Source organism: Neopsephotus bourkii, unplaced genomic scaffold, assembly GCF_033783945.1.
Source record: "Neopsephotus bourkii isolate Nb327-2 ecotype Australia unplaced genomic scaffold, CSIRO-AGI_Nbou_v1 NB_1508, whole genome shotgun sequence".
Taxonomy (NCBI): domain Eukaryota; kingdom Metazoa; phylum Chordata; class Aves; order Psittaciformes; family Psittacidae; genus Neopsephotus; species Neopsephotus bourkii.
Genome location: NW_026901984.1, coordinates 260,810 through 285,175, shown reverse-complemented (window position 1 = coordinate 285,175; position 24,366 = coordinate 260,810). Strand labels below are relative to the sequence as shown.

General features: G+C 40.1%; 1 protein-coding gene across 1 annotated transcript in view; it reads left to right on the top strand.

Annotated features, from left to right (window-relative positions):
- Positions 1–17,524: 17,524 nt before the first annotated feature.
- INO80C (INO80 complex subunit C) overlaps positions 17,525–24,366 on the top strand; it is a 31,718-nt gene continuing 24,876 nt past the window's right edge. Inside the window, exon 1 of the mRNA XM_061369588.1 lies at positions 17,525–17,725. Within this exon, the coding sequence (XP_061225572.1) occupies positions 17,588–17,725 (138 nt within the window). The 5' untranslated portion in view covers positions 17,525–17,587. The remainder of the gene's footprint in view (positions 17,726–24,366) is intronic.

The following is a 24,366-nucleotide window of genomic DNA, read 5'->3' as shown; positions in this document are numbered from 1 at the left end:
CAGCATAAGAAAGCAGGAACATTTATTTTTAGTTACAAGCATCAGAAGAAATTATTGGCAGGTAAAGGAAGTGGACTGATGTGATGAAAATACACTAATTACCCCTCACTTTTCAGGTAGAACAAGCCTTTCCCATTAGTCCCTACCATGAAGTGTGTGTTGATTAGCATTCCCGCATATTATTTCCAGTCAGAGGACTCCACCCATAATCTAGATTCCAGTTTTATTGCCCAATTAAGGTTTTAAAATGGCCAACACAAACTGCAGTTCAATGATGTAATTACATCTACGGTTTACCTCAATGACACTGCAAACAAGCCACGCCTGCACTAAGGGATGATTTGGATCAGACCAAAGGTCTGTCTAGCTTCATATCCTCTTTCTGACACCTGCCAAAGTGGGTACCCAGGAAAAGATTACAAGGCCCACTACAAACATGGTGGCACCTCCTCAGCTTCCAGCTGAACTCGAGTCAATTTCTCTTTTCAGTACAAAGGTGATTTGCAGTTCACTTCTTTTCTGCAATTTGCAGAAGTCCACGGAAACAATAGTCCTGAAGGTCATCTTCAGCTAGGTCTCTCCTTAAGTACGTGCTTAATTGAAATGTACTGGCAGTACATAATTGCTGCAGGTGAGCTTTGTAGACATGCAAGTGGCTGGCAAAAGCAACAGGCAAGTATCACCTCTATTTCTTCATTCAGTTTCTCCTTATGATCTGGCCCAGACCATAGGAATTCACATACTTTTCCTAGGGTTTTGATTTCTGGATCCAGCTGACAACATGGAGGGTGTATGTGTGTGTGTCAAATAATTTATCCAAAGTATAAAGAGGCTTTCTTTAAAATCAAGGAATAATCCATCACTCAGACTTCTTTGCTAACAGTTTTCAAGCATTAGGAAATTGTCTAACATTCTTACAGCTCCGTTCTTATTCTTAAATCCTTCTACCCCACAATCTCAAAGTATATGCAAACATAAAATGCTTCACCTAGATACATTTAAGTAATAGGGGCATACTAACAAGTTTTCTTCTATCTTGCTGCACAGCAGTGATTTTTGATAGTAGGTACATTCACTGCCTTTCTTCCAGGGTTGCACTGGTTTTAGACAAGGTGGATAAAAATCTCTGTCTGGAGCTGTTTTAATGCTTACTGCCCAATTCCTAAATCTCGTACTGTAACCAAGTACACTGTGGCTGAGTAGGAGCCCAGCATGGAGGGATTAGAGGGAAAAAAATCCAGCACCTCCAGGTAGTACTTGGCAGCTGCTGTTTCAGCCCTAGAGCTACAGCAGCTGCCATAGCCAAAGCAGCGCTGCTTGGAACAGACAAAACAAGCAAGATCTGCCTGTATTGTTGATCTCCTTCCCACCTCACAGTTTGATTGCATTTTTTAATTCTTCCTTTATGCAGTGCAAACAGTTCTACTTGGAGAGTAATTTTGTACATCTACGAGAAAGATTATGTTTTCATCCCTATTACACAATGCAGCCACAGAAACCTCCCCTCCCTTTTTTCCCATCCCTACCCAAATATGTTGTTAAATTAAAAATAAGCCTCATTATTTTTTGGATATATACTCAGAAATCCTAGCAGAGGTGGGTAGTACAGAAAGATTATTTCATTGAATGTAACAAGCATGGAGACTGTGCGAGCAATGAGCTATACACTTAAGAGGAGATGAGAAAAAGATGGCATATAGTCTAGAACCAGCACAGCATCATCAAATTCATGTATTTAATTTTGTATTACTCTATTTTCATACCTTTCTTTTCCTCCAGTCTTTTCTAAAAAAAAGAGGTTTAACTCTCCAGAGTGATGTTTCTGAGATGGTTTCCCATGATGCAAAAGGGAAAAGTCTATGAGCAGCAGATGTGTGTGAGCAGAGCTCAGTAAGTAGGTACTTCCACAGAACTTAGGTAAAGTACTTAATACAATGTCCAAATACCACAAGTTCCAGTGGGATCTTGAAGCTTGCTATGGAAAAGAGACAATGGCAGAATGTCAGACAGGGCAAGAATGTGATGTTTCCTTTTTAAACTTTCAAAGTCCAATGACCTTTGTGTGAATCTGCCAGTCTGATGAAGTCACCAGCAAAACACAGTGGATGGCAGTGGGTGTGGAAGGTAAAATAGTACCTGCTTGGGGTTACAAACTGCATTCCAGTTACCTGGTACTAATCCTGGGGCTAATCAGTTCATCAGAGCCAAGAGTAAGCACAATATCATCATTTCCAAAATGCTGGTTTACATTTGCACCTTTACAACTAAACAACATCTTGCTTTTTTCTACTTCCCTGAAGGTACATAAGATCTGAGTATTATTAAATATTAGAAACACTGGCACTGTGGTCAGTGCAAGCTTTAGGTGAGTAAACATGTTGTACATCAAACACACTCTTAACCTGAGGTTCTCAGTGCTTTTGCTGATACAACTGTCTCGGTCCCATTGTTGATAGACGAACAGCTTCACTTACACCAAGGCCAAGAGACACCACACAGTATGCTAACTAAACTTCATGTGACCCTGTAATGTAAGTAAGGCTACCCCTGCTTTTTGGGAGGCAGACCAGGGTCTTGCCTCAGGCTGCAATGCAAGTCGGTGACATAGTGCTAAAAGGATTCAAGGTCTTGCCTCCCTTCCCATTCCTGTGCTTCATTATGAAGTTGTGCTCCTATTTTGTTACATGTGTCTCACTTTTCACTAGAGCGTATCATGGTTTAGAACAGTTTCTAACAGTAAACTTGCTTTATGATTTGAAATATCCTTATTTGGATGAAAAGAAGACTTTGGATAAAGAGAAAAGTGTTTTCTTCAAAGAAACACTGTCTTGCAAAGTAAGTGTTAAGTCTCTCTAGCTGAAAGACTATTTATGGTTTGCATAGTTACTCTTTCAGGGTATGACATCATCCTCAGCACATGCCTATCCCAGAACAGTAAATTATTCTCCCTGAAAATTCCTTTCATTACTCTCAGATTGTTAAACATCACCTAGTGGCAAATTGGTAACTGATGTCTGTGGCTTGAAATGGATTTGCATGCTTATTTCTTTTGTTACACACTGGGGTCTCTTACCTTTTGTGTCTACAGTAGAATTAATGATGTAAACATTTTAGAATGCAGGTAATAAATTATGCTAGCTTATTTGCCTTTTTCTAAACCTGTATTTATTTACTTTTTAAAAACGGCTTTTTGTATTGCAAACAATATGTATTCACACAGTTACACATCCTCTGGTATTATCTCAGCTACAAAATGCAATTTTCTGCCCAACCTCTGATGTAGGACTCCAGCCTCGTGTGCTGCCAACTCCTGCCCATAGCTACTCTCTGGCTTTGCAAAGTCGTGACCATTTGAAGTTAACCGTTTTATTCATGCATTATCAGTCCTCCAACTAGTTGAACACTTATCGGTCTGCTCTGAGGCCTCTGAAAGAAAAAGGTTTAATCAGAGCCCCTCGGTTCAGTCTTTGGGAGTATTCTTCAGAAAAACAATACAGGCTTAAAACTGGTTTCTTGCAGGACCTCTGAGTGGCTGCTGTAAAGAATAAGGAGATGGCATTGATACGAGTCCCATGAGGTGAATCACTTTAACCTGAAGAATGCCGGGATTCCCAAAAACTGAATGGTGATGAATGCGATTACCTGAAAGCACAGGCAATGTTTTGATGGTTTTGCTGTTGCCTTTTCTTCCTGGCTTTTGGAGCTGTTTTTCTCTTAGTTCCAGCAGTAAAGCCAGCATCTGCAGCTTGCTGCTCTCTGCTCAGCTAAGCAAGTGGCAAGTATTACACTTTGTTATAGCGGATCAGGCCCTTAAACTAAACAGTACTGTCTGTCATGAATCAAATAATCTCCAAGGCATTTCTCCTATATATGACACAGTTACTTACTTCCATATAAATCATGCGTTCAGGCACAAAATGCCCCATTGCTTCTAACACTCAAAGAGTGATGAACGTATTCAAACAGAAAAGGAAATGCCCCCCTTCCTAAATTTCTTCTAGCTGCGATGTCAAACAACCACAGTTTATATATCTGTTAAACAGCCAGGTTTTCCTTTCTTCATGTGTCCAATGTATTTTTCTGGGGGGCTCTCATAGTTGCTCACCTTACTAAACCCCAAACAACAGACCCTGATGTTCTGAATGGCACCTTTATTAGGACTGTAGTTCTAGAAGCACTTCCTTGGAAATCTGATTGAATTTTTAGATGAATACAGATACAGAGGTGAAGAAAGGAAATGTATAAAACTGATTATTTTTCTATTTCAAAACTAGTTTTCCTGCTGTTCTAGACAGATGGAGAGGAAAAAGATGATACTTAATGAGGTGGGACATATTGTACTTCTTGACAGCGCTGCTGAGCCAGAATACCATTTTTTAACATGAAAACCAATGCAGTAGCTAATGTGCCTTTCAAATATGGTTTTAAAGTGAAAACCAATACACAAATCAACTTGTCTCACCTAATTTTCTCATAGCAATGATAGAATAGTTTGGATTTATGGCCTACATTTGTATTTATTACTCCTCCCTTTTCCTCCCATTTTCTACCCCTCTTTTTTCCCCAAAGAGAAAATGAATTGATGCTAGCAAAGTAACCCCTCAAGATAAAAATACTTAAGAAACCATACACAATTTTCCATTAACTCTTTCTAAGCATGCTGCTAAGGACTACGGACATGCACTGTAACTCTCATACTGAGCTCTGGCCAGCATGGGACATTGTTTTACACCACTGGAATAGAAATTCTGTTCTAACAAAATCACAAAGCTTACAAAGTTTATAAACTTATAAAATCTAGAAATTCTCTGCTGGCAAGGTTAAATTATCCTCTGCTCTGAAGCTAAAGATTGAAACCATCTGGGAAGAAAAAAATGATGTGTCAATTATCTAAAATGAGCTTGTGCTTTACATGTAACTTAATCATAAATATATAGTCAGACCACATTAATTCTACTGAGCAAATCCAGCCTCCAGGAAGCTTATTTTAGGCATGTGATTTGGGAAGCATGCAGAAGAGAAGGCTCATCCGAGGCTGGTGCAGTCAGTTGGAAAAATGCTGTTAACTGGAATGGATTTTGAGACGACCCCAACAGGCAACTGTCAGATACCTTTGGCTGTCAGCATTGGAGTTAACAAAAGCTGTGGTTTTCTACACTTACACCCAGCCACACAGAAGTCAGAGTTACCTTGACTCTCAGTATCCATCTGTAGGTTGGTGTGTTTACTAACTGAAGTCCTCTCAAAGATCCCAATAGCTGTAAAAGTCTTTTTCCAGCTAAGGCCAAATCAGACAACCCCTGCAGCAGCACTCAGAAATGCAGCTTCTGAAATTTCACAAAGCCAATTCAGATTCTTCAAATGTAATTTTGGAATAATTCTAATTTAATTGTTGTCTTTTGCCTCAGAGTTTTTCTGCCTATGTGTTTGAATTAGCATTTTCAAGCCAAAAAGTAAAAGCATTTTGCTGTAAGTAACAGTAGATGTTAATGTAAGAGCTAATGGAGATTGTGCTTAGCACTGAATAAGGCACAAAGGAAAATAAGAGCCCCAAAGAATTTACCATCTAAGGGCTCATTAAATTCAGTGGGACTACTTCCAAGATTAAATGAACACTTCTGGGCTAAGTATTTGTAAGATCAGTTTCATTTTGCAGACATAAGATACAAAAGTGCCCCTTGAGACTGGGAGAATAATTCTGCATAACAGAAGGCATGTTCTCTCATTATACTCTATAGCAAAACTTTAATGATAGTGGCAAAGCCCTCTGAAGTGCTTTTTACATACACTCACACACACACACTTCTCTGTATGTATATAGTTTTACGTCATTTTTATATGTATGTATGTGTCTGTGTATGTGACTTCCAGTTGCATAAATATTAAAATTTATGTTCATATATATTAAAATCCAATCTATAAGTGCTGTATAGCACATGATAATACATAAGCTAACAAAGCAAGGGGGCAGTTAGAAGGCTTTCATACAGGTTGCAACTTCATTCTCATAAGATATTAGAGGTTCTAATTCCAATTTTACAGTCACATAGTCTTCTTGAGTATATGAAGTAACTCCTATTTCAGGAGAAATTCTAGCTCTTGTTATGGTAAATGGCGAGTTTTCCTCTGCTTTCAAGAGAAATCAGCCCAGGCCTTGCTTCATCCAAACAGAAATTGTTCAGACAATTGATGTCTGATATGATGTCACTGCTGATGCAAAAGTTGGGTCCTGTAGTTACGTATTTTAAGGCACTGGATAATTCATAATCACTAATAAAGAAAAGCAAAAAAAAAAAAAAAAAACTTAACCAACCAAGCAAACAAAAACCCTACCCAAACAAACCTATTTCTTACATAGATTGTTTCAGATGTAGCAAAATTCCCTCTTTCCAACCTATGGTACAATTTTAAACAATCAGTTAAGAGCTCTGTGAAAGTGGGAAAGTGGATATTGACCACTGTTTTGGGATTAGGTGGGTTAACATCCTGGCAAGATAGAAAGAATTAAACCTAAAAATTACAAGGGATTCTGATCTGCAGGAAAACCCCTACATCTCACCATGCTGTTCAAAGTAGTTGCTGGTGTTAATACTGAACTCCTACCAGGTTGTTTTTTTATTAATTTTAATACTAAATTGAGATTTAGGCAAATATTCCTGAAAAAGGATGAACTTATTATATCTTTTTAAGTAGGAGATTGAAAAGTGCCTACCCGCCTACAAAATCATGATTGCTCCATCAGTTAAAATTACATCCCATATTGCTCTCATTTAATCAAAAGCCAGTCTTCTTAAGTTATTAAAAAGAACTGGCTTCTTGACATTAGCTAATACCGAAATTAAACAAAAAAAACAAACAAAAAAATTAATAGCTCATCCAAAAATTAAGGCAAGTGTGAAAAGGAAAAAATATTTTAGTAGAATTGGAGTAGCCTCTTTTCTCCAAGAAATAAAGATCAAATATTGGCAATTTTCAACGAGCATTGGCAGACCACACATTAAGAAAATCATTTAAGATTTCATCATAGCAAAAGTATGATAGCATCAATATTTTAGTTTTTGCAACATCTGTTTACAGTCATGATTTTTCTTCTGAAGTACTATAAATTGGCGATTGTTTATCTACAGTAATGGACTCAATTACTGCTACCCCAGATTATGCAATGAGCATATTCAGTAACTGTGATAATTAAGAGATAAACATATACTTTGAGCTACAGTAAAGCTTTGCCAGCATTAATTCTGCCAAATTAGAAGACACACATTGCAATGTCACTTATTTGCACTTCATTTTTCAATACTTTGTCCTTCACTATTCATTTCTGTAATGCTCATGTATTACTGCTTTGAAAATAATTAAAATTGTGGTCTGACCACGTGCAATCTGAAGAAATCAGTGTGTGACCTTCAACACTACACAGAAACACATACATGCCAGATAACAGAGTTATGCAGCGTTAGAGAAACCACTACATGCAAACTTACACATATTATAAATGTCAATGCACTAAGTAAAATATTGATAGACAGATTCTGACTGCACAAAAATGTGTACTCTACAGGCTTACACTGCAGAAATAAATTTTTTTTTTTTTTTACAAGTCTCCCTCAAAATCTCAAGTCAATCACTATCATTTGTCTCCAGCCTTTAAATCTGTCAGGAATATTCTTTATTTCCAATTATTATTTTTAATTGTATTTTTTGTAGGACAAATACTTAAATTGATGATGGTTGCCTTTGAAGGCCTGAGCCTCCTTAACTTTACTAAATCCATGGGACAAAAAAAGAAATGCTTCATACCATCAAACTTGCATTATCTGACATCTCTTAGAACTTGCTAATTGGGAGAGACAAAACGTCACTGCAGATTAATGCACCTTCTTTCACTCTGAGCACCTGAGTTGAATCTAATCTGCACAAAAGTGACTAAAAATCAATCTAATCTGACAGTGGTGGAATGATTAGATATAATTATATGCATTCTCAGATCCTTAGCTGGAGAAGACAGATTCCTTGGAACCTTTCAAGAGAGGAATTTAAATGATACTTGTAGGGTTGCTTTTTCAATTAAAATCTTGCAGAAAACATTTGCTTTTAGTCATGGAAGATGAAAGGTGATCAAGCCAGTATCTCCTGTTCTTATCAGCCCTTAATATTTGCTACAGGAAACAACACACCCCCATGCCAGACATGCATTGGAGGAAGGAAGGAACTGGGGGAAGGGTAAAAACTGTGAAAAGTACTCAGATACACCATTTTTAATTATGCCAAAATGTGCATTACATTCTTAATGATGGTCTTTTCTCCATTAAAGGACCAGAGATCTTTAGCTTGATCATACAATGAAGTAATTAGTAAAATTCCTCATTTGCAAAGGACTGCGTATATCCACCTAATGCAAGGAAGTAAACTCATCCCTTTGGCCAAACTTTGACAGGACCAGGACAGCATAACCCCATCTTAAAGATACTTTTTCCTCTCTCTCAAGTTTGCTGGGCCATATTCAACTACAGAGTAAGAAATAAAAAAAGACACTACAACAGGTTGCCACGCATTTTTTGTCAATAATCTCAGCAATAACACAACACTAAACAGTGCTGAAATAAAAAAAAATAAAAAATCTAGTTTACTTAAATACTAATCATGGCTAATCATATTCAAATGGATTTGCACATTTTTTACCGTATAACATGACATCCTCAGCAGCACGCAGTTAACACTGTTCTTCCTCAAAATCTTTCTTCAGGCAGTAAAATGCATCCATTCATGATTCCAGTATTCCAAAAATGAAGACACAGATCATGAAATCATTGTATTCTAATCACTGTATTCTTCCACAGCAAATCTATGCATCAGAATTAGGAACTTAAATGCTGCGATTAAACTGACAAATTTGTATTTGGTGAAAAGAATAGTTTCTCCGGTACAAGAGAACCACACTGTTTGCTACTACTCTTGCATTTTTATACCCACAAGCACATGGACAGGGAAAATCCAGTTGATACAATCTATCCAGAAAGATTAAGGAAGCTAAGTACCTACCAAAAATAATGAATGTTCTCACACAGATAAAACTTGTAAAAAAATTGAATATAACCACCTAAAAGAGTTATGGAACTAAACATGCTGGTCATTGTATTTATAAGCAAGTTGGAAAAGGGGTGTAGCAAGGTGGAAAAAGTTGCTGGTGCTACTTCATTATTTATGGTAGTGAAGGCAAGGACTCATAATGAAGAACTATACACAGACCTTATGTGACTTAGCACTTAGGCAGTAAACCAGCACAGGGAATTCAATACAGGTAAACGTAAAAAGATACACAGGAGAATAAAGCTGTCCAAATTTCAAATACACAGGGAGTCAACTGGTATTACTCAGGAAGAGAGACCTTGAGGTGAGGACACACAGATTATGGAAACATAAGCTTAGTGCTCAGCGATAGTCAGAAAATCACTTATTCCAAAAGGAATTGAGAATAAAACAGAGAACATCTCTTTGCTACTAATAGAGTGACTGCATCTTAAATACTGCATGCAGTTTTTTCCCTCCATCTGAAAGGATGTGGAGGTGAAAATGTTCCAGACAGGGAAACAAGGAACATCCAAGCATCATCTTCCATATAAGAAATAGGTAAGTAAGCTAGAAGCTTTGAGTCTAGAAACAGGAGTTTTCAAGACTGAATAAAGTAAAGGCCTATAAAGTATTTAGTGGCAATGGAGAAGATGTGTCTTTATTGTCTCTCCAAAAAACAAGATCCAAAACCAACAAATGAAGCTAGAAGGGAATCGGGTTCAAAACAGAGAAAGGTGGGTCTTCACACAGGTGATTCAGACATAGTGACTTCTGTTTGTGGGATACCATGAACACCAACCACCCAGACTTGTTCAAGAAGCACTGAGCAAATTCATGGAATTGAAATCTCCGAGAGCAACTAAATATATGCACAGAAACCATCTACAGAACAAGTATTGTCCTGTGTAGCTGGCCTGTTAGTAGAGTCTTCCCCACACTTTCAGGTCCCACTGAGGATGGTGTGCTGGGTTAAACCATCTGACCCTGTACAGCCAGCCTCGCATTCTCATTTCTCTGTGTGAAAGCACATACCTTTCACAAATAACAATAGAATTGATGCAATCACAGAAAACAGAACTGGAAAAATTCTTGAGAGGTCATCTCATCTGCTCTCCTGTCTCTTGGTAGCATCAGTTGTGTGTGACCTTCTGTGGGAGATGTCTAACCTGTTTTTCAGAACCTTCAAAAGCAAGCTATTCTAGTGAGAAGCTGGCCTCCTCTGAAAAAAAGCTCTTTGTAATACAACCTAAATCATCCTTGCTGCAAAGCTAATCCTTTTATTCCTTCATTGTTACAGACACGGAGAGAGATGGTCCCTCCCGCCTTGTAGTGGCTTTCATGTCCTTGGACTTACTACCAAAACCTAGAAAACAAAACCCAAGCACTCCCAATCTGTAGTCAATCATTGAAAGAAAAAATGCAAACACCACCACAAACACCCTCCAGTACCAAAACTCCTCTACATATTACGCACTTGAGTGCAGCACAGAAAGTAACAAAACACATTCTTCCAGTCGGGTCATTACTAGTAGAAAAAAAAAGAATAAAAATGTGTGGAGTATGGTTAGTGCATAAAGAATTGTCTCTACTGCTCAGTAAATTGAGTTCATCTACAATGAGAACAGACAACAGTTCTTCCTTTTCTTCATAAATGTCCTCCACCTTCCTTCTCCTCTTTATGCCCAAATTCTCAATCATTCTTCACAGATCATGCTCCCTAGACCTCAGAGCATTCTCTTATTCTCCTTGAGAAAGATAGGAAAGGTTTGGAGAGAGTCCAGAAGTAATGCCCAAAGCTAGACATAGCACTCAAATTGAGCCTAACCAAAGCTTTGACAAGTGAAGGGATTACAGCATGTGCCTCGCAGGCTTCCTGCTTGTGTGACGCCTGTTTCACAGCACTGCAATAGCACTGATTCACATTTAGCTCATAATTTACCCAGGTTCTGCAATGCCTTCTACTGTGACTGTTACCCACTCATTTTCACTCCAGTCCATGACTTACGTAGTTCCAGTTATTTTCTGTGGGTTTTTTGTGTCTTGTAGACAGACACTTTTCACTGAAAAGGAGATGATCTTTTTTATGAATGTCACAAAAATTACACTGATGCTAAGCACTATGGCTTTGCTTCTTTTGGTCACCTCACACAGACTCCAGGGATTTTTCAGGATCAACAGACAAGACTTTTAAAAATCATTGGCTGTAGAAATAAACTATGAATTTGTGCTTGTCTGTGTTGATATATATGTATAATATATATAACAAAAACAAACCCCAACTTTTCTCTAAATTCTCATCTCATGCTCTAACTACAGTCTCCACTTGGATTGGGAGCATCTTCAAATTCAGTTAGGGTGATTATTGCCTATTCCATTTCAGCAGAGCAGAGACCTTGGCTAAGACACTGTGGTCCTAGTTTGCATACGGAAAACAAGCAAGAAAAAGGTGAGCCTGACACATTACCAGGAAAGTCAAGATGTCATCAAGTAGGCATCAGTGTTTGCGCTCTGCATCCTCATCTTTTGTGGAGGGGGTTTTGCATCGAGAACATAATAGTGAGCAAAGCTGTAACATTCACAGATGGCCCACTAGTACAGATACTGTTGACAGTATTAACTTACTCAAATTTATACCCTACTTGCAGTAAAAAAATCACAGCCTTAATCTACAGGCAAATGCAGAATTACTATAGAACTAAAACTGCTGTAGCACTGGAAGACTTGTTCTAACAAGCAAAGATGCATGAGCTAATCCCTGTGAGCAGTTTATTAAGTTACTTCAACCCCTGTTCTGTTAATTAATTCAATGGGACACTTTTATTTCTGTGAATTTATTCTTTATTTAAAATTCTTAATAAATTAATTCTATGACCATGCTCAGTCTCCAGATTGCTCACAAGCTATTTGCCATTCCACAGGGCTCTTATATTCATAAATCAGATTACTTACTCAGCTAATCCACATTTTTTGCAGTCTACAGACCTACAGCATTTTCAAGGTGGTTACTGTATTAAAGATTATGCAAATGAGTATCATGGCATTTTTATCTTTCTCAGCTGAGCATTTCAGAAATCAAGAACTTGTTCACATGAATAACTGCGGAAAACATTCATCAGAATCTGAATGCAAAGTAAATAGGGAAATTCTTAACCCATTTTCACTTTCAAAAAGACAAGATTAAATCTGGTATGATAAATTAATTCGTAAATCTTTTGAGACAGTGGGTAAATATGTTAAATATTGCATAATAAATAATTATCCAGAATATAGAGAATACAGGGTTCCATTAACTGCACAATGGCCAGTTTCTTCCTCTCACAGTATATGCTAACAGTGTAACATTTGAAATCAAAGTCAAACACTACATGTCACTTGTTTTCCAGTGTAGAACTCTATTTCACCATAACAAAATCTGTATTTAACCTAACATCTTGTGATAGATTTCTCTTGCCTACACAGTATTTCAGTTAAACTTGCCAGACACAGCATGCACACAAATTTTGGTCAGACGTCCACACTTCATGTAACAACATTGATAAGTGGCAAGCGTGCTGCCAGCCTAACTTTACTACTAGTGGCAAAAAAATTCAAATTAAGTCCAACTAAACTGCAAACAGAACAGCACTTTGACTTCTCTCTTACTGCTCATTTCTGATGTGTCAAATTCATCACATTTTAAAATAAACTTAGAGAAGGAGAGGCTACTAGGAAAATGGCACAAAAGGCATTTCTAAAGACCTGCTTCTCTTTTTGTGTTACTAAGAATACAGAAATGTCTTTTTCAAAACTTCTAACAGGAAGATTGCATTGAATATTAGATATTTGATGTGTGCAGTAAAAAGGCCTTTAATATTACACAAGTAGTCTCCTTAATCCAAAGTTCAAATACCTATTTTAAAGGCACTTGGCATTATATTTAGACAAAGCTAGTGCAGCGCCTGCAGCTGCAAATTGCAGGGAACAAATGCAAATCACAAAAGTTCAAGCTGCAGGCTCTGAAAAGTCATCAAAGCCTCCAAGTACTTTTAAAGAATAATGTACAAAATGCCACCAGACCTCACAAGCTACCCTGCAGGAATCCGTTGCTTTTTACCTGATAGAGCTGTGAAGCTGAGAACTTCAATACTTTCTTTTTCCAGAGCCTCTATAAAAATGCAAATGACACCTGATAGACACATACACAGCTTTAAAAAGTTATTTTTTTAAATAAAACAGAAGTCTTTAAAAAGAGTTAAAACCTTACAAATTATAACACAAATTGCATCTGTGCAATGCTTCTAAAGATGGCTGAATTAACAGAAAAGTTGTCTGATACCACAGCCAGTCAACTCTAATGGTACAAATCACTATGTAACCATCACTAGACAACGTATCTCAACTGCCACAACTTCCTACATTGAGTTCAACTTACCACGTAGCAAAAAGTTATCCCCACTTTGTAGATACCAAAAGAAATGCAGAAGTAGGTTATGTGAGAAATTTAAAGCCTTCAATTTAACTCAGTGGTATACAGAGGGATTATGTATATGCTCTCACACTATTTTGGATACTAAATAACTTTATAAACTACAGTATGGCCAATGAGCGAAGCCACAGACAGTTTAATTTTTAACCCCATTTTTCTGGTAGTACAGAAGTAAAAACAGTAGGAATGTTGAAAGCTTAACAGGCAGGTGGGATGTAAATTAGGTACTGAGATAGATTTAATTGCAAAGCTTAGGGCAGAATAAATTCACAGTTGCAGATACTGGCTTTTCCTTTTGATGAAGCAGAAGAGTACCAATGCATTTGTTCCAATATCATCCAAGGCATTTGGTCCCACCAGCCCGAATGTGGCAGTTGTAGGGTGTCTCTCTGCAAGCAGCCACTCGCTGGGCCAGTTCACAGTACAGGTAGGAAGGAAGCTGGCACAGCTCTCTACTCACTAGCAAGCTGCTCCTGGGGCTGGGACAGGAAGCTGCTCTGATAAGGTGTGACCTGTCCCAACACTTTTGGCCTATGGATATTCACCAGCTGCTGCTGCACCTCTAGGTACACACTAGTGACGTTCATAACGGCAACATCTTTTTCCACTTCAGGTCAGTCCTTGCTGATGTGATGCCTCTCAGCCCACAGCAGAGCCCTTCCGCAACCCCCACAGCTCACAGACACAGCCTGCACAGCAGCCTTGCTCTCTACTCTGCCTTATCTTAGTTCATGCTAAAGATCCTTCTGCTGGTTTTCCAAACATTTTCTGCTGTCATCGTTTTCTTCCTCCATGAAGGAAAAAACAAAATAGAAAATCTTAAATTATCCTAATCATGAAGCATCCCCCACCCTTTATATGCATCAACAGCTTCACAGTAATCCCCTCTGTGTGATGAGAAAACTATTGTTTGTGACCACTTTTGATTCAGTGAAAGGAAAAAACCCCACACACAACAAAACGAAAACACCACCTCACAATCCTGGGCTAGGAGCCTGAGATCTTCTTCCCTAATTCAGGAGACTCCTGCATTTTTCCACACCTTTTATCAAGAAAAGCACAAGGAGCCTTTCCAGTTCATTGACACTATTACTAACAGGCAGATGGGTGACTCTTCACATCAAAAAGCTTTCAGGATTATTGCTGAATGGTATTTAATTTTCTTATTAGCCAGGCAGCATATAAAAAAAATAGGCACTGCAGTACTAAAGAGGGAAAGGGTGTTCACCTCAAGCCAGGTTTAGAATAAACAGCATGAAAAGCCATGTCACACCAAGGCAGACTAGCAATTGCATGTGCACTTCTTCAGGCAAGCCCTCACCCATGTGACAAAGCAATTGCCTATTTACACATGTAACAGGAACCTAGCAAGATACATATGCACTTACTCACCAGAACACTACCTCTCAATGTTCAGCAGGGCCGGGTGTGGGCAGCCACTCAAGGAGCAGGGAAATGGCTGCCTTGCAACTCCACAGCCCTTCCCACATCCCTAATTCCATTACTCATCCCCTGCAGACACTCTCACCGTTTACATTGCCATTAATGCTATTTTCCAATGAGTTGTAGGCCTCCTGGGATTGTAAAGCATTTGGTACCATGTAAAATTGTATTGCATTTAATATTGCTGTAACACACATGGGCCTTGTGATCTTGTTTCGAGACAACTGATTGATAAAAATGGGTACAGATAAGAAAATGCCTGAGTAAATGCTATTTAAAAACTTTAACTGATGCAGCATGTTTATTCTCTGCATGAATTACATGCAACATGTACTCTGCAGTGACATTAAAGTTGCTCCTCTCAATAAAAACATTCCTCTGGTAAGGTACACTTTCTTTTTTAATCAGGCATGCTGGGAGCTGAGCACACAGCATGTGCGTGGGAAAGGGATGGGACTCAGCCCTGGGAACGAAAAAAGGCTGACTAAGATCAATGCTCTGAGCACACAGCACAGCACATTTGGCTTTGTCCGGGAACATGACTCCCCTGCAATTCCCAGTGTTCCTGCTAATTTCAAGCTCAAGTCACCACACTGGGCATGCGACAGGAGGCAATCACCTGAAACAGGCAGAAACACATACTGCATCACACGCAACAGCCAAAAACAGTCACTGAGGGCAAACACAATCATGTTTACCAGTTGGCTTTGCAATGCTGCTGGCAGCCCACACACTCAGAAAGAAAGACCACTACCACTGGGGAGGAGAAGACGGGACTTGGATGTTTGTACAAGGCCTTGCTTACACCCCTGGAAAGCAACTCTTGTCCTGCTTTTCTGCTGCATACACAGGTACCTGGAACACAGCCTGGAAGTCTAGGCTTTTGTCTCCAGCTCTCTTTCAGGCCACCTTCAGAGCTTTTGTTTTACACAGCTCTGCCTGGCACCCCTACTGTGACCAAGCTCAGCCCTTTTTACAGCACTATCTATAAGTGTGACCTAATTTTTATGCCTGAACATCAACTTGTTGGACCTCTGCCTCCCCACAATGCACATGCTGGGACAGGATCTCATACAGCTGCAGCTAGAAACCTAGTAGTGAGGCATTGTATAGAGGTGCCTCAAATAAATATGGTAATAAGTTGACCAGTATGTTGAATGCAGGTGTATGCAAGCATAAAGAAACTAAAATCAATTTTAACAGCCATCAAGCAGCTCCAGAACTGTCTGCAAGCCCTTACTGCCACCAACTTGTTCTCTGGGGTAGGGTATGAAACAGCACCAGACAGCAACAGGACTGCAAAAAACCTTTGGAGTTCTGCCCGAATCATCACAGATATATTCTGGCATGTTGCTCCAGTGCAAAACTACTCCAGATTCCAATAAAGGGAAAAAAAAATTGCTGGACCAGGTCACTAGCCATGTCAAAACAGCATGGAAGCAAACAAATCTGTAGCAGTAGGAATGAGACAGAAAGACATTTACTGTCAGCTCTCTTGAAAATACAACTACAGTCTTTAATGACAACTGTAATTACTTGCAACTTGCATTTTAAAGGTGGTACAGTTTAAGTGTGGACAACCACACAGAACACTTATGGGTAAGCTTCTCTGAGCCCATGATCTCAGAACCGAGGGATGCGATTAAAAACAGCTGCACGTTTTACCAAGGCAACTGGAAAAAGCTGACACATTTGGGACCCACAGACCCTTCTTGTGGTCTGAAAGTGGTGTGCATAAACTACCTCACTTTGGGGAGGCTTAAGACAGCGACTGCCTGCAAACACAGCACTGTACTCCAGAGCTCAAGCTCTGCATGGACTAGATCCCACATGTCCCAGACTACAGACTGCATTCATTCAGTCGGATCTTATACGGCCTTTTAGTTTGCACTTCCCAAACGACTGCTCAGTGCAGACCTGAAAAGCCCCTGTGATAAATGGGGCTTGGTGAGAGCACCCTTTCCAGCCTTGTACACTTCCTACCTCTTGACAGTTAGCAAACCCCAAACTCACCACATTTTGTCACCACCTACACTCGGGAGCACTAGGGCTATGCTGCCAGCCGAGGTGAGGTGAACTGAGCACAGAAGGGGCATGAGCTACTGCAGGCCTGGTAGGCAGAACACGAATAGAAAGGCAGGCAGCTTCCTGCGATGTCCACCCCTGCTGCTGAAGCACTGGTCTCACGCACCCGTGCTGGAAAAACTTGTGAGTGGGGCCAAACCGCCATGACCTGACTGAGAATGCTGAGGCCCTGACACAGGTTGCCCAGAGGCTGGGGATGCAACATCGCTGGCAGTGCTCAACGCCAGGTTCGACGAGGCTTGAAGCAAGCTGGCCTAGTGGAAGGTGTCTCTGCCCATGGTAGGGGGGGTTGGAACCGGATAATCTTAAGAACCTTTCCAACCCAAATCATCCTACGATCCCCAAATGACTAGCACCTTCCGCCACACAGCCCAGACGGGAACGGGGAGGCGGAGGTCGCGCCGCGGCTACTGCGCATGCGCGTCCCGCCGCCCGGTAGAGAGAAGGGGCAAGCTCGCTCTCGGTTCCGCCCCGGCGGCGCCCTCAGCCCGGGCGCGGAGGGGGAGGGGGGGTGTCGGAGAAATGGCGAGTGTGATCCCCGCGGCGGCCTCTTCTCCCGCCAGCGGCCCATCCCGTACCAAGAAGCGCCCGGCGAGCCCGGGCACAGGCGGCGGCCCCGCCAAGAAAAAGAAAGCGACAACGACACCGGGCGGCTCGCAGGTACTGAGGCACTGGGTGGGCAGAGCGCTTGCGCGGCGGCGCGGCCTTTCCCGTGCTCTCACCATTGCGCATGCTCCTGTGCGATTGACGTGCCGAGAGCGGGGCGGTGTGGTCGTTACCCTGCGCAGGGGGATCCTGCCGCCTCTCTCGCCCGGGGTCGAACGGCAGCTGCCAAGGCCCTTCGGCTGGGTGTCCACCGCTGAGCGGCGGAGCTCCGGCGGCCCTCGGGCCGACGGTTCCTTTATAGACGTTTGGACGCTGAGGTTCAGGCTGCTTTCATCTTCCTGTAGTGAGGAGGCTGTGTGCCCTCCGTCTACTAGAGCTAGGGACTAGCGCTCGGATGAGCTGCTAATTCTGTTGTGTGCAGCTCAAATACAGTTTTGCATTATGGCCTTCTCTTCGTTAATCTCAGTAGAGCTAAGAGTTAAATGTGAAATGAAGGCGTAACGTCAGAGCCTGAGTTTTGGGGAACAGGGTCAGGGGAGGGCTGTTAACGTGCGTTTCTCCAAACCACTACTCCTGCATTGTGTGACACCACCGTACAGGTCCACAGACCCATCTGATCACGACGGAGCACCTCATGCTCCAAAATAAGTCCGGGAAGAGGGTCAGAGTTAGTGTGTATATGACAATTGTATAGACTTTAGATGCAGTATGTCTTGGATTACTTTTAGAAAGATTTTGGTAGGTAAAAAAAGGGTTGGAAAAAATGGTTGTTTTTTTCTTGTTATTCCTTCCAGAATGATTCTTCTCAGTAATGTTTTATGAACTACACCAGTAGTATACCTACAAAATATGCCCAACTGCCACTTAGGTTGCTCATTTGCACATGAGCCATCAGATCAGGGGAGCATTGCTGCTTTTTTCATCAGGTCTTCTCTCCAGCCAGTTGAAAGCCAGTGCACACGCACTGGAGCACAAGCACAAACCCTTCCTCATTCCTAATGGTGCTCTTGTAACACTTGGTTTTCACCTTGTTACATAGTTCATAGTTTATTTTCCTTTCCTCCTGGGCTTATCCCTACTAGAAGGCTTGTGAACTGTAGCGCTGAATGTAACTAACAAACTGCACTGCAACTGTGAAAAGTTATTGCCTGGCACGATCAGGTTTGACAACTTTTGAAGGTCTGCTAGGGATAACAGTCTGGATTTTTCAGTATGGAGAGGACTGCTGTGTGCATGTGTGTGTGCCTGTGTATGCAGATATAAAATATATATAATTTAAATATTTAATATACAATAATTTATATTTTAAAAAATCCTCCAAACCCTGTAGCCTCTAAAACTGTCTTCTTAAATTCACACCAAACTTAAGCTTCTGAACAGCTTCCAGTATTCTGAGACAATCCATGACCTCTTACTCAAGCTGGGTTTTGGTAGTGTGTGATAAACAGTTTTTGTAATTCTTCTCACAAGTGATTTCAGTGGAGAAAGGAGTAATTTCTCAATGTTATGTCTGAGTATGCCTTCACTGACTTCAGCAGTGCAGATCAATCCCGTAAGGAAAAGGAAAAAAAAATGAGCCTCAGAAAATGTGTAACCTCAGGAATAGGGCATGAAACAGCTCGTTGATCTTCTAGTAATCACATTCAATGTTGCTGACTAGCTCTGGAGCGAGCCAGTTCAAACAGAAATTAAATGGAGGCTTTGCATTTTTTTGAGTGAGAAGCATTGATCATTGGGCAATTTCTTCTGCAGAAACCTCCAGAAGTCCTTATAAAGTCCTCAGCTAATTGCTGAGTAATGTACTCTTTCTGGATAAGGAAACCTGTGACACAATGAAACACTCAGTAATTCTGGTCTGCTGAGCTATTCAGAACATAGTCAACAAGCACTTAACCTCTGTTTTATAACTTAACCAATCTTTAGGTGGCCAAGCCAGTCAGGGACTAGGTCATCCATGAATTTTAAATACTTTTCCTAAATATGTTACATACCAAGTATCCAGTCAATGTGGGACTTTTATTTTTTTAACTACAAACAAGGAACATTCATCTAGCAGTCTAACAGGTACACACCTTTAATACATACCGCTTTCAGCACAGGTTTGCAGGTAGCAGTTGTTAGTCCTCTGACTGTTCACTTTCCTAATTAACCCTTTTAATATTTTTAACCCTTTTGATATTTTTGATATTTTTTCTTAACCCTTTTAATATTTTAATATTAATTTCAGCCTTTCAGAAGACATATAAATTGTGCTATTGCTCAGCACCAAATGGTTTCTGTTTGAAATAGACTGACATTGTGAAACAGAGAAATAGTGAATTATTTCCTTGGTTGACTAGCAAATTATAGGGAAGAGGATTCCTGTGAGGAGTTTTGTGAATAATTTCGGGGGTCAGCTTGGGATCTGGTTACTCGGATAATAATCTCACGGTATTAACTGGTAACCTGTGCTGAGGACCTAGTGCCTGGCCTACATGAAAATACACTTCACATTGTGCCAGCTGTGAACTTACCCACATCTGTGATTCCATCACTGTGAAATTACACAAAAGGGGGCTTTTGTAAGTTCTGCAAATCACACAGTTTGTTTTTCTTTCGCATGCTTTATGTCACGAGTGGCTCTCTCAGTGCTCGCCCTGAAAGACATGTTGGTCTGGTAAAGCTGTAGATTTCAAAAATGTGTTTATTTTTTTACATATATCAAATTTGCTTAAGTATAGCCATGTAATCAAGTAGTTTGTGTAACTGTGTGTATCCTACAAGAAGCCACAATTATCACACAGCATGAAAATTTTTATAAACCCAATTTTGATTATGTTTCTCCAACAGATGAATTGCTATTTTCTTTAAGATACACTTTAGGAATGTTACCAAAAAACATTCTTCATCATTTGTATGAGTTACCGACCCAAAGGTATTGAGTCATGTTTGTTTTGGAAGCATATTGCACACAGGCCTTGTCAGTCATGTCTGCAGAAGGAGACACATGCTTTTTTTGCTATAATGCCTGTATTTGCCAAATATAAAATTAAAAGCGAGTTTACAGGAAAGCATGATTGCAAATTGATTACATCATTTTCATTAGCATTACAGAATTATCCCTCCCATGCAGTGTGTCACTGAAAAATACCTCAGTCTTTGCTGCAGGAGAAGATTTTCATGTTGAGGATTAGCATATATGTTAAATGGTAACATTCCTGTATCAAAAACAATGATGTTGAGTTGTTTATGTAGCACCGATCAGTTAGAGGTCCTTTTCCAATGATTCCCCATAGCTGCTGTGTGGGCTCAGCTCTATCTCTGGCTCTTGTGCAGATGTGTCTCCAGATCTCCTGTCTTTTTGATTACTGTCACTTAACCTGGGATAAAATCTTGACACAAATCTTAAAATGCCAGCAGTTCTTCTACTTTAATGTTCACACCGTGATTTTTATAGATTGTACAGCAAGAGGAACCTTTTAAGAGTATATGCCGCAGCATGATGTAATTGATGAAACAGAATGCTTGCCCATGACAGATAGCAAGCTTTAAAGATAAAATTTGCAGTGAGATAAGATGGTCATTTGGAAACAAAAAACGTCTCTTGATTTTGTTGGATGACAATTAAAGAGAGAAAATATACTAAGTACTATAGTAAATATATATCTACTTGCATGATATGTGAAACAGCTTCAGAGTTACGTGATGAAGTGAATGTCTCACTTTGAGAATGACACTGTGTTTCATCTTACATTTTTAATTGATGTAATCTACCCTGTGGACTACGGAAATGCACAAAGAATACCTCTGCTTTGTTCTTCTCCACCACTGTAGCAAGGGCAGGTATTGGTAACATTTAGAAAACAAATTCTGAATTTACAGTGGTATTTAAGAGTTAAATTATCAAATATGCTGATTTTATCTGTAATTGTGAATACTGCAGCAGTACTACTGGTGACCTTCCATTTTATGTATCTACTCTCGTGTATACGTAACACTTTATGTATTTCTTGTTCTGTGCTTTAAAACAGAAGCTATACAACAATACTGGAAAATAAAGTCAAAATGGTTTAAAGTTATTGTCCTCTAAAATAAGCTTCTCTCAGGTACAACATGAAAATAAAAGGAACTTAGAAATCCATTTTTATTTTAAATGTAACTGAACAATGAAGTTTTATATCATAAACTGAAGATCAGAGTAGAGTTTAACAAGAATAAATAAATACATACACACACATTAACATGTTTACTGTTAGGTATTCAAAAGCTGTCTGCTAAGACGGAGAGCTTACCCTTGCAGCTTACCCAACCAGCTTGCAGTTGGACTGCAAAACATCAGTAAGTTTAATCAGTTCTCTCCTGTGCTGTTTTAACAAGCCCGTCACTGTAAGTAGGAAACCATCAAACCAATTTAAAAATAACTTTATTTTAGGGACTTCATTTGATCTGGCTGTAATTTCCTGAAAAATGAGGTTAGGGTTAATGAGTGTAACTACAGAATCAGTGAGTACCACTACAGCTGCTGAGCTCAGCTGCTGCTCTCACCATGTTCTGGGACAAGTACCTCATCTTGTGTGTCTCAGTATAATAACTTTCCAATCTGAAATTAAAAATCGCCTACTAAAGTATTCAGACCTTCTTTACTCCAATCTTTATAACACTAAACCTATTCTAATTATTATAACACTATTCCTTATAAGACTGTCTGTAACAGAAAAGCATGATTTTCCTTTGTAGTTGGAAATTTAGTAAGTTGTGTTTCTTACCAATCCACCTTCCTTGGAAGAGACATCAGGACCCTGATACAGCATGATAGTAAGCATATATAAGTGCATAGGTATTTGCCAGTTTATTAAAAAGCTACCATGTCATTATACTCTAGACTACACTTCTTGGGTTTTCTAAACATCTCCCAGCCCTTAAGATTGTGACAGTAACAGAAAATATATGAATTTAACCAATGAAGCAGTGCCAGTCTGAAGCTACTGCTTGCCTGGAATGGTATCTTTCATAGATGTAATGTACTCCCAGGGGATGTTAACTCAAACCTAATTAAATTTACTTAAATGACACTTTCATTGGATAAAGTACAGATATAATACAGTGCAGTTGCTTGGTAGTTACTGATAAGAACTGCTGAGGTGAGCTCTTCAAGTTCAGCTGCTTACACACTTACATCCCAAGAGTCTTGTCTCTAACAAAACTAGCAGCCAGTTTAGAACAAATTGCTGTGTCTTAACAAGAGTTTTAGCAGGTAGTGTTTAAATTGGGGCATCTATCCCACAGATGGGTAACATACTCTGGCATCACACCTGGGTCGGAGCAATCCCAGACACAGCTACAGGCTGGGCAGAGAAGAGATTCAGAGCAGCCCTGTGGAGAAGGACTTGGGGGTGTTGGTCGATGAGAAAATGAACATGAGCCAGCATCAGTGTGCGCTTGCAGCCCAGAAAGCCAACCATATCCTGGGCTGCATCAAAAGGAGTGTGACCAGCAGGTCAAAGGAGGTGATCCTGCCCCTTTATTCTGCTCTCATGAGACCTCACTTGGAGTATTGTGTGCAGTTCTGGTGTCCTCAACATAAAAAGGACATGGATCTGTTGGAACAAGTCCAGAGGAGGGCCACGAGAATGATCAGGGGAATGGAGCACCTCCCATATGAAGATAAGTTGAGAAAGTTGGGGCTGTTTAGCCTGGAGAAGAAAAGGCTGCATGGGGACCTCATAGCAGCCTTCCAGTATCTGAAGGGGGCCTATAGGGATGCTGGGGATGGACTCTTCATTAGGGACTATAGTGATAGGACAAGGGGTAATGGGTTAAAACTTAAACAGGGGAAGTTTAGATTGGATGTAAGGAGGAAACTCTTTCCTGTTAGGGTGGTAAGGCACTGGAATAGGTTGCCCAAGGAGATTGTGAATGCTCCATCCCTGGCAGTGTTCAAGGCCAGGTTGGATGAGGCCTTGGGTGATATGGTTTAGAGCGAGGTGTCCCTGCCCATGGCAGGGGGGTTGGAACTTGATCTTAAGATCCTAACCATTCTATGATTCTATGATCACGCTGCATGTGACCAGAACACAGAGCACTGAAAATCCCCCGGACTTGCACTTCTCTGAATGAAGCACTCAGGGGGTCATTGCTTAGTCTCCTAATCCTTTCAAACAAGACCACAAAGATACTTTCTGCAACAGAGCAGATAGTAAACAGCTGAAAAATTAAGCATCTTTTCTTCCATGGGTTTTTGTACTCTTCCAAAAACGAGTTTATATTTAGGCAGTCCACTAATGAGAGTCAGGATTATCCTTGGGTACCAGCTTTTGCATCTTGCACGTTTGAAGTCAAATCTGTTAAAGAACCAGAATCTCTTGAGTCCCTGATGGGGAAAAATGACAATTAAAAGACAATTAACAGATTTTGTAGGGAAATCTGTTAAAATGCATGCCTGCTTTAAGTTTACCTTTATTTTAAAAAAGGGAATTGCTGTTATAGAGAAATCTAGATTGGAAGAGAAACTGTCAACACTGAGAGCTAAGAACTTACTTTGCTTGTCATTTATCACATACGGAAGACTTTAGATGATCTGTAATCATGAAAGTATGTGAATTTCCAAACCAGACTATGCCAGGCTCAGAGAATTACCAGCCCCCCAACCAAATGTGATTAGAATTTAGAGTAAACACAGATGTGTTATGTTGTAGAAAGGCAAAAGCATATGTCTA